Source organism: Choloepus didactylus, chromosome 2 (genome assembly GCF_015220235.1).
Source record: "Choloepus didactylus isolate mChoDid1 chromosome 2, mChoDid1.pri, whole genome shotgun sequence".
NCBI classification, from domain to species: Eukaryota; Metazoa; Chordata; class Mammalia; order Pilosa; family Megalonychidae; genus Choloepus; species Choloepus didactylus.
Window position 1 is genome coordinate 217,110,912 of NC_051308.1, and position 10,992 is coordinate 217,121,903.

General features: G+C 54.6%; 1 protein-coding gene across 2 annotated transcripts; it reads left to right on the top strand.

Moving 5' to 3' along the window:
- The first annotated feature begins 1,428 nt into the window (after window positions 1-1,428).
- On the top strand, window positions 1,429-10,673 carry FNDC5 (fibronectin type III domain containing 5). Of its 2 annotated transcripts, none has more exons than XM_037817839.1 (7): window positions 1,429-1,486; window positions 3,201-3,516; window positions 5,070-5,185; window positions 5,623-5,821; window positions 6,168-6,257; window positions 8,070-8,203; window positions 9,138-10,673. In XM_037817839.1, exons 2-7 carry the CDS (start codon window positions 3,288-3,290, stop codon window positions 9,174-9,176), a joined length of 807 nt encoding a protein of 268 aa, XP_037673767.1. In that variant the 5' UTR covers window positions 1,429-1,486; window positions 3,201-3,287; the 3' UTR covers window positions 9,177-10,673. The 2 variants fall into 2 exon arrangements, with proteins under 2 accessions (XP_037673767.1, XP_037673758.1); XM_037817830.1 differs by having other exon boundaries at window positions 9,237-10,673.
- The last annotated feature ends 319 nt before the right edge of the window (window positions 10,674-10,992 follow it).

The following is a 10,992-nucleotide window of genomic DNA, read 5'->3' on the forward strand; positions in this document are numbered from 1 at the left end:
ATTCAAAGAGGCTTCTTTCTCCCCAGAGGTGAGGGGAAGCAGTGGGCAGACTGGGTTACGCACTGAACTTGGCACCACGTAACTGAATTTGAGACCTAGCTCCATCATTCACTGGCTGGGTGACCCAGCTCAAGTCCCCTCCCCTCTCTGAGCCTCATCTTCCTGATCTGGAACAGGAGATAAAACAAACCAGCTTGACTCAAAATAACCTGGGAAAAGAGCCAAGTTCTTGATAGGTGCTTGACTATTATGTCTTCCAAGCAATCTCCTGCCCTTATCCTGATTCTGCCTGTGGTTTGGGTAGTGCGTGTGTCTACAGGGTCCACTGGACAGGGCCATAACCATTCCAGGCTGCAGGGAGGAGCCTTCCTATTCTAAGTGGCTACCTGGGATCTGGCTTGGGCACCTGCAGTCTGGATTAGGTGCTGGGACTTTGGAAAGCTCTGGGCACCCAGGAGGGTCCAAATGCTAGTGACCCCATCAGGTAATAAGGTGTAAGTGGCCAGCTTGTCCCCTAGGAGATGTCTGTGGAGTTCCCAGAATGGAGATCAGTGTAGCATGGGAAGATGGAGGCCCACCCCTCAGCACCCACCCAGATCTCCATTCATGCATTCATTCATTCTTCCGTTGCCGTATTCCCAGAACATTGCACAGGGCCTGGTATATAGTAGGTGCTCAATAAATATATGTTGTAAGAATGAATTTATTCCACACTCTCAACAAACATCTATTGAGCCTCTATTGCATGGCAGGCCCTGTGCTAAGGAATGGTGTACAGACTGGTCCTGACGGCCTCCTCCCAAGCCCACCCAGGTGCCTCTAAATGCTCCCAGCTCTTCCCACCCCCAATCCAGCTCCCACTGGCTTCCAGGCCGCAGGCACCAGGATTTTTCCCAGTTTCAAGGTAATGCCCAAGCACCCCATGTATCATGAGGCCTGGGAGGGCTGCACCCCCAGAGTTGCAACTTTCTAAATCCTCCCTGTCCTTCAAGCCTTCCTCCTATAGCACTGTTCCCCAGCCTCTCAAACCCTCAGACACACAGCCATCCTCCCCCTCCCAACGCCCTACATCTACCCGGGGTTATACCTAGAGAGGCCAGCAGGTGGCACTGAGGCTTGCCTTTCCCCAGCACTGGACAGGACTCCAGACCCTGCCAGGACCCTCTCCCTCCCTCTTTCTCTCCCCCGCAGGGACTGGGGTGGACTCTGTGACCTCTAACTGACCCCTCTCCTTCTGATTCCTGTGATGGAGGATGAGAAGGATCCAGTTGCTCCTGGCGGCCTCTGGGTGTCTGCCTGCCTATTGGGTCAGGGAGGGGGTCCCCAGGGGCTGAGCTGCAGCTGGTGGGTGGGGCTGGTGGGGTGGGGCGGGTAGCAGCTGCTGGGAAAGAGATGAGACAGAGAAAGGGATTGGGAGAGAGAGGTGCTGTGGCTCCTGACTGCTAAACTGGTCGAGGTCCCAGCTGAGGTTAACCCCCAGGACAAGGTATGTGGCTGAGGAAATAGATGGGGGCTGGGGGAAGGGAGTCAGCTTGCTCAGTGCGGAAGGTCTCGGGGTACTGAGGGGCTGTGCAGTCAGACTCCACTGCTCAGTGAGAACCTCGGCCCCCTCCCATCTCGCCCCTTTGGAAGGAGTCCTTGGGTGGACATTAGGAAAGGAGGGCTCTGTTGTAGCTCTCGACTCACAGTGTGAATCTGCACCTGGCTCTTCCCATCTCTAGATCTCCATTTCTTAATCTGCAAAACTGAGGAGGTGGGGTTGGAAAGATCGTGAAGGCGTAGGTTCTGTGGGATAACTTTGCAAGATGTCCAAAGAGAAGCGGCTCTTTCAGGGGCCTCTGGAAGAAAGAGGCCTTTGAGACTCAAAGGAAATGCCCCTGCATGGTGGAATTTCAGAATTTCTGCCGGCATGTGTGGAGGGCTCATTTGGAGAGACAGGTGGTCCCTCATTTCAGGGGTTTGGGCCCTGGCCCATGTCTTTCTCCTTGTTCCTCTGACTGGGACTTGGGGTGGAGAGTATCACAGGGTGGGGTGGGGGTGGGGGCTTCTGCAGCTTCTTGGTGTTTCTAAGGTTATCTCAGGGAGAGAATGGGGGGTACAGGGCCAGAGCACCTTGCTGCCACCCAAGTTAAGAAAAGGAGTGGACTGGGCAGACGGTAGGAACAGTGATGAGCATCTGGATGTCCCCACGATAATGAGGGGAGGGGTCATCCAAGCACTTTTATTAACTATGGCTGCCTGCAAGTCTCCAAAGCCCCTGGCACTTTAGAGCCATTAGCTCCTTCACTGCTCACAGCATTCCGCCAGGCTGATATGGGGGTGTGTGGGGGTAGGGGGTGGGGTGGGGGAGGAGAGAGCCCTGGAGCCTCCAAGGAGAGATGGATCCAGATTGTTCTCTGGCTGGGGAGGAGCTGGCACAGGAAAATTCTAGAATCTCAGGGATCCCCAGGTGGGTGAAGTCACTCAAGCACAGGTTTGGGAGGCAGCTCGGCCTGTGTGCAAATCCTGGCTGTGCCGCCTGGGGCAAGCCAGGTAACCACTCCAAGCTGCAGGATCCTCCTGTGCAAAAAGTGGATGAGTAGACCTTATAGGTTGCAGTGAGAATTAAGCGACTTGATGCAAATAAAGCCCTTAGCACAGTATCTGACACAGAGCAGATGCTCCTTCTTACTCTCATTATGGAGATGAAAACGGAGATGTCCCAAAGAAAGCAAAGGACTGAATGCCTGAGGGCATAGAATTAAACCCCTCAGTGAGAGCGACCTCTTCTCCTGTCCTATGGTAAACACTGATTGAGCACCTACTGTATGCACCCAGCACTTCTTAGCACTCTAGGTCCGGTCTGGGGGAGAGGGCAGGGGGTCCCCAGGCCCAAGGAGCTGAGGTCAGCGTTGGGATGGGATTTGCGCACAGAATAGCACTTGCCCTCCCTTTCACCTGGAAAAGGCAGAGATGGGGGGCCGGGGCTGGACTGTGTGTGTGTGCAGCGGTGCTGTCGAAGACTGAAGAGGAAATAGGAGCTGGGCGCTTGGGGCTGACCACGGCAAGGGTGCAGAGGGCCCTGCTTGGGCTCAGGCACAGGCTGGAGGGGAGGGGCCGCCAGTCTGCGAAGTCCCCTTCGGGAGCTTGACCGCGGACCGAGTGGGGACAGCAGTGGGGGCATCCTCCACCCCTCACCCCGCCTCCGCGCTCCTCCGCAGCGGGGGCGCCCCGCCCCCACTCTGGGCGCCCGACGTGGACGCGGCCGCCGCCGCCGCCGCGCGGGAGTCGCTGTCCGCGGAGCCGACATGCAGGCGGCGGGGGGCGGCGCGGGGCGGCCGGGCCGCGCTGGCCGCCGGCCGGAGCGCGAGCGCGAGCGGCCACCGGGCGCCGGCGCCGCGTCCCCCTGCGCCGCCCCGGGCCGACGGGCCGGAGGAGCCGCCATGCCCCCCGGGCCGCCGTGCACCTGGCCGCCCCGCGCCCGCGCCGCGCTCCGCCTGTGGCTGGGCTGCGTCTGCTTCGCGCTGGTGCAGGCGGGTAAGGGGGCCCGGGGGCGGGGGCTCGGCGCGGGCGGGCGGGCGGGCGGGGCGCCGGAGCAGACTCCTCTCCCGCCACCCGGGAGTCCTCAGTTCCCCCTCCCAGCTCCCTGGGGACCCCTGTCTTCTCTCCGCTCACTGCTCCCCTCACCCAGCACACCGGGCTCTCCCCCACCTTTTTGACCCTCAGGCCCGTCCTTCAGCCTCCAAGCTCCTCATCACCTCGGCCCTGGGTTTTCTTGGGTCTTGTAGTCCCTCATCTCCTGATCCCTTTCCTCTGACCCCAGACCTTTGCCTCAGGTTCCCCTAGCTCCCCTTCTCTGGTCCAGGAAGTAGCTGAGGACACCAGCCCCTCACGCCTGGGCCTCTCTCCCCCTGTCCTCAAAGATGCCTCAAAGCCCTGCAGGCCAACTCTGCAGGACGAGCAGGCTGGGATCCTGGTGTGCGTGAGCATGGGGGGTGGGCAGGAGTGGGCTAGGGGTGTGCTCTGGAGACCAGGCTGGAGGGCTTGGGGTGGTGGGGGTGGACCCCTGAGCCTGCCCCGTCTCCTAGCTTTCCCTGGAACCCTGTCTCTGCTCTGGCAGCTGCCTCGCTTGTCTCTCTCTGGCTCAGTGCACCGTCTCTGCTTCTGCCCCTGTCTCTTTCACAACCCACCTGTCCCTTCTATGGCTCATGTCCACTGCCACCTGCCAGTGTCCTTCAGTCTTTGTCTGCCCCAGGCCTCATCTGTGGAGTAAGGGGTGCTGCTGATGCCCAGGTCTTGCCCTGACAGCAGCTGGCCCTCGGGTATTACAGAAGCTTGTGTGACGCCACATCCTGCCCTGAGCTCACCCTCCCCTGGCTCTCCCTCCTACTCCCCTAATGATCTCCATTCATCCTTTTCCCCACCCAGAAGCTCCTACCCTGTGCTCCTGACTCTCATCTCCTCAGCCTTTGGGGCTGGTGGGGTATGAGGAAGAGGCTCACATAGACCCTATCTCAATCTTTATTCCGCCCATATTGCCACAATACTGGGGGTTCCTCTCTTGCTCTTCACTCCATCTCAAGGCTCAACCCAACCTGGCTCTTCTCAACCTCTGGGTCATTCTCCTTTCTGCAAGGTCACTCACTGGAGAGGGCAGTATTGTAGAAAGAGCATTTGACTGGGAGTCCTTTGGACTGTTTTTCATCAGATGATCCTTCAGCTCCTGCACCCCCAGCCCCCATGCCTTCCCTATAACTGTTCTCCCACTTTTACTGTTCCTCATTAGATCTGGCCCTGCCCCAGGACCACCAGTTTTTAGCTGTGGACCCCTAGCAGGGCCAGGCTGTGGCTAGCAGGGGCTTCCATCCTGGACATAATGTGTCTGGGGACTCTCAGGCCTGGCTCCTCAAGCCACTAAGGAACTGAGATCCAGGTCCCTTAACCCGTACTCCTTTTGAAGCCTTGGTTTTTCCCTTCCTTCACTGCCTGGCCTTTCCCAGGTTTCCTTTTGTCTACCCTGCTTCCTGAGACAGTGGGCCTGGGCCTCACAGCAGGAGGCGTTCAGGCTCAGGTATCTCCCCACCCCCTAGACAGTCCCTCGGCCCCAGTGAATGTCACTGTCAGGCACCTCAAGGCCAACTCTGCGGTGGTGAGCTGGGATGTGCTGGAAGATGAGGTTGTCATTGGATTTGCCATCTCTCAGCAGGTAATCCTTGAGGGTCTCCGGGAGGGAAGAACACATCACGAGAGTAGTGGTGAATGGGGTGTGTATGTGGAAAAATAGAAGGCAAAAAGGAACAAGGGGCAAGAGAAAAGGGGCAGAAAGTTGTACATTTGGCTTGAAATTGGGGCCCAAGAAGGGAATCAGTCAGTGAGAGATGGTTTGGGAGCTTTCTATTAGAACTTAGGAATTAAGAGCATGGTTTTGATCTCAGACAGACCTGGGTTTGGGAAGCTCCGCAGCTTCCTTATTTGTAAAACAGAGACAATGATACCTACCTCCAGACATGATGGGGTGATTAAGTAAGAGTATGTAAAGGACTCAGCATGGTAGCAGGGGGAGCCTGTTACCACACCTGGAGAGGTGGGCCGGAGTGGGGGTTGGACTGGCACAGTGACCGTGGGCTGGCTTCTGCCTTGCAGAAGAAGGACGTGCGGATGCTCCGCTTCATCCAGGAGGTGAACACCACCACCCGCTCCTGTGCCCTGTGGGACCTGGAGGAGGACACTGAGTACATCGTGCACGTGCAGGCCATCTCCATCCAGGGCCAGAGCCCGGCCAGTGAGCCAGTGCTCTTCAAGACCCCACGCGAGGCCGAGAAGATGGCCGCCAAGAACAAAGGCAGGCCTGGGCCACTGCCCAGAAGGGATGGGCGGGGGTGGGGGTGGTCAGGGCCAGTGTGGGTTATGGCTTGAGGAAGCACAAAACCCCCCATCCCACCCCCAGCCAAGTTAAAGCTCCATGAGAAAGAGGAGGTTCACTCCAGTCCCCAGGACAGTGGTGTATAACCTCCCAGTTTTGGGTGAGGTCCTATCATAGCTACCCCAAGTAGCCATCAACATATTCTTGAATGTCCAATGTTAGATGTGGGCACTCATAGAAACAAGCACTTCTTATCTTGGGCCTGGCCCTGGAGTTATGGCTGGGGCAGGGGAGGAGCCGGGGACCTGGTGTCTGTCTCCTGCAGATGAGGTGACCATGAAGGAGATGGGGAGAAGCCAGCAGCTGCGGACGGGCGAGGTGCTCATCATCGTGGTGGTCCTGTTCATGTGGGCTGGTGAGTCTGGGCCTCCAGGCCCTTCTCTCACCTCTCACTGAAACCGAGGGGAGGGGACTGGAGAGCTCGGAGAAGGGGTTAGGTGTCTCAAAGTCCTGCCAGGGATGGGGACCAGACTTGATCCCTTCTCTTAACCCACCCCTCACCCAAAAAAAAACAGCATATTGATACATGCCTTGGATGATTATGCGAGCACTTGCCCTTCTCCTCTCTCAGAAGTGGTCCAGGCCACGGCTGCAGCCTCTGCTGCTTCTGGGTTGCTGAGCCTCTAGGGGCTTCGGGCCTGGGCGGCTCAGAAGTGGCTGACTGGCCTCAGGCTCGGGATAACCTTCTAATCTACACATCATTCTAGACCCAGCTGCAGCGAGACTACCTCCATGAAGTCTCCCCAGCCCCTCCATATGAATGGCCCTCCTGCCTCTGTGTCCCATCTTTGTATTCAACTCACCCATCTTTTACTGAGCAACCATTCCATCCCAGGCAGTAGGGCTACAGGGAGACCTGTGCTTGCAAGGAGCTCAGTCTCGAGAGGCCATACTTGAATTTAACTATCATCCAATGTCATGAGTGCTATAATAGTACCATGTATGGGAACAGAGGAGAGGGAATTAATTCTGGGGCTAGGGCTAGAAATCAGGAAAAACACAGACAAGGTCGGATGGGAATGGAGCTTTGAAGGCTGAATAGGACTTTACCAGGCAACCAGAAAAGTGCATACGTTCTGGGCATGATGTGTTCAGGAAACAAAGTAAGCCTAATCTGGCACAGTACAGCTGTACCCCATGAGAGAAGGAAGAAAGTGGGTGAGGCTGTAAAGTAGACTGGGTCCACCTTGAGGGGCCTGAGCTCACACTGATGGTCTGTAGAGCAGGCTTTATCATAGAAGCATTTGCAAAGCAATGCTCCTTAGGCATGTAGGAAAACGGGGACTTAAAAAAGTAGCAGGAAAAACAAAGGGCTATGCAAGAGAGGAGGTTTGCTTCTGGTGCATTATTAGACTTGGCACAGATAGAATTTACATATTCATAACAATATAAACATAGTGAATTAACGCAAATTATGTTGTAACCCTGTTATTGTGATAAGGATGGAAAGTGGGGGGGGGGGCGGGGAGGAGTTGTTAGGCAGCTTTATCTACCATGGTGGGAAGTCAACAGAGAATATCCAAAATAGATACAACAAAAAGTATCAGTATGAATATTTAAAGGTGTAAAGGTTAAAAAAAAAAGGGGGGGGGGGAACCCTGAGAAGAGTTGAGAGTTGGATAGCCTTGATGCTATCCAACTTTGAAAAAATATTACAAAAATGTATTACTAGTTTGATAAAAATAAACATGTGACAAGAGTGCAGGCCCCGGAGTTCACATCCCAGCTCCAACACTGGGTGACCTTGAGTAAGTGATTTAAACTCTTTCTGCATCAGAGTCCTCACTTGTCACTGAGGATGATAATAGGTGCCCTCACAGGGCTGTGAGAAGGATTAAGCGAGATAGAATATTCGGTGCATAGCACAGGAACTGGCATGTGCTTAACAAATGTTATTGCTGTTTCTCAACAGCCAGAGGTTTGGTAAAAGGACGGTGGGGAGGAGACATGATCAGGTGCATGTTGTAGGAAGATCAGCCCGGCAGCAGCGAAGGGGTGGCTGGTAAGGGGACAGGTGGGAACTGGAGCCAGGGGGACACTGCTGTGGTGGTGCAGGTGTGGGGACATCTGGAGCTGGGTACCCAGTAGCAGCTCAGCGAGTGCTAGAGGGGATGACGCAGGCAGAGCAGGACTCAGGCTCTGGTCTCTGACTGCTCCCCACCCCCAGGCGTCATCGCCCTCTTCTGCCGCCAGTATGACATTATCAAGGACAATGAACCCAATAACAACAAGGAAAAAACCAAGAGCACGTCAGAAACCAGCACACCGGAGCACCAGGGTGGGGGGCTTCTCCGCAGCAAGGTGAGGGCAAAATGTGGGCCCAGGTGGGCAGCCGCGTGACTTGTGCACTAGTAGTCCCTGGACTGCAGAAGGGGTTGGCTCAGGGCCTGGCATGGCTGCAGCTGGACAGAATCAAACTTGGCCGCTGCCCATGTGACACTGGGAACACTGCAAATTGATTTTGGATCCAATCCTTTTGCAGGATGCCAGGGGCCAGTGGAGGTTAAAAAAAGGGGGGGGGGGGTGGGCAGCAAGTGGGAGGGTGGAGTTCTCGGTTGGTGTGGGAAAGCAAAAGTAGAGATTCCTGGCTTGTTTCTGCTTTTGCTTTGCTGTATGACCTTAGGCAGGTGCTTTACCTCTCTGTACCTTCATTTCCTCTTCTGTAAAACAGATATGAAAACCTTTTCAGTACTTGCTCTGAGCAGCTCAGAAGGAAGACAGTAGAGAATGCAAGGATCTCGTGGTTCTAACGATGATTATTCAACCAACATCTGGCCCTCTCTACATCTCCTTCTCCCTCCATCTCCTTGTACCTTCTGGCTTACTGTCCTCTCTCTTGGCTTCTCTCTTCCTGGTGCATTTTCCTGAGGTCTCTTATTAACTCCCATCTCCAGAAGCACCTCAACAGTGTCAGTGGCTGAGACTGTGCTCAGAGGCAGATCTGCAGGATGGAGAGAACCACCCAGAGGGATGGCTCTGTTGGGCATAGACTGGGGTCACAGGGGCTGTGGGCTCAGGACCTGGTCTCAGCCATTCAGCTGAGTGAGGCCGAAGGCTGGGTTTGAGAAGGCAGAGACGAGACACCCAGGCAGGGCTACTCTTCCTTCCTCGAGGGACAAGAGCCTGGTTTTTAGGCTGCAGCCTTACTGCTCCCTTCCTTCTTTCCTCTGTTTCCAACCTTGCAAGAAGTCTGTTCAATTAGCCCTGGCCGCTTCTCTCATTTCTTTTCTCCCAGTTTCCAAACAAGCCCTCGGTGAACATCATTGAAGTGTGACTGCTTGTCTGCAAGGAGAAGGATTTCATTTTTCTTCTCTGCTGGTCCCCTGGTCCACAGGCACAGGGAGAGGGAGGACTGCAGCAGCAGGAGGAGGCACAGCCAGCTGCACAATTCTCCCTTTTCCAGTCCTAGTCTGGTGAAGGAGGCTGAACTAAAAACCCAAATTCTGCAAAAAATAAACAAGTAAGCCACAAAAACTAAAAGGCCTGGCCCCATTCGGAAATGGCAAAGCTGCACAAGACAGAGCCTTCTGCCTCTTCGCCTCTCCTGGACTGGCTTCCTCTTTGAGAAAATGCACAAAGCTCCTAGGAATGACAAGCACCTAGACTGACTCAAGCTGTGTCTTCAAGACCAAGGAACATTAGGGAAGCCGTGGGGTGCCTGCCTTGCAGGGTCATGGCTGCCATTATTATTGCCTTTTCTGGATCCAGCCATAAAGGACTTGTCTGCAATGTGATGCACACCTTGGCAAGTGTAAGATGTTGTATCTTTTGTCTCTTTTGGAAAACAAAATAGGAGGTTTCACTCCAGAGGACAGAGGGATTCCCCTAAGGACTGAGCTAGTTGCCTGTATCCTCTATTTTCCTTGGCCTTTATTTTAAGATCATCAGGCTGAGGTCTTAAAAAGACAAAGTAGGAAGGAGAACTGGGAGATACTGGCCCCATTTCTTTAGGAAACGTCTCTTGGAGCTTCAGCAATGCTGGCTTGGACAAATGAAAAGGCACGTCCTCGTCCAGTATCCTGGGAGCTGCTAGACCACCCTTCTGGAGAAGCTGCTGGAAGGCAGGCCTGAGCCATTCGCCACCAACAAGCAGAGCAGCCCTGGCTATCACCACTGGCCTGTGGGGTCTCCATGTCTTGCCATCTCATCCAGGGTTCTGTGGAAGCTGTCTACAGTCCTCATGTCCTTCCCTAGAGCCTAGTGGTGTGAGGTAACAGGTCTCTCTCTCTCTCCACTGCCCTTTTCTGGTTAAACAAAAAAATGGTGCTTGAGAAGGCAGACTCTTCCCTAGGACTGATGAGTTACAGCTACCAAATGCCTCCATGGGAAGAGTCAGACCTCTGCATCCTTCCATTGGTGGACAAGGATGGGAATGTGAGCTCCTAGCACAAACCTGGCACACAGTAGGCACTCACTATTTGTTGAACTGAATAGCAAAGAGCAATGTCTCCCAAGCCAGAGAGCTGAAAGCCATCACTAATGACCGCCCCGTCCTTCCGGTCCACAGAGCTCTCATGGCTGGGTCAGCCACCACTCTTTGCCCGAGTGTGGCAGCACAGAGAGGGAGGAGAGACAGGGTAAAGAGCAGATGTCAGCAATACTAAGGGCTTCCTCATAGAGGGCATGAGGCTCCACTTCATTGTCTTGTGACTTCCATCCCTGCTGAATGGGGCTGCAAGGCCAAGGCTCCTTAGGGGAGAGGTCTATACTTCTGATTCAGTTAGAGCAATAACCACTTTTTAAATGTAAAATAAAAAGACAAATGAAAAGGCACATCCTTGTCTTCTGGTAATTGCCCAAATGTTGCCCTCTTTTTATGGCAATTGGCAGCAAGTCAGGATGTGTGGAGGAGGGAATCAGTTCTCTCTCTCCATTTTGGCCTGCAGCTTCTTAGGGACATGCCTACCAGCCAAGCTGGAGTTGGAAGGGAAATCTCAAACAGATGGGGGTGCACGTGTAGGAGGAGAAAATAGCTGCTCCATCATCCTGTTACTGAGGCCCTTCTAAACTAAGCTTGGGCTGCCTCAGTGCATAGCTATGCAGGCTGGTGCTCAGTTTTTAAAACAAAGGGTTTTCCCCTCTGGATGGGG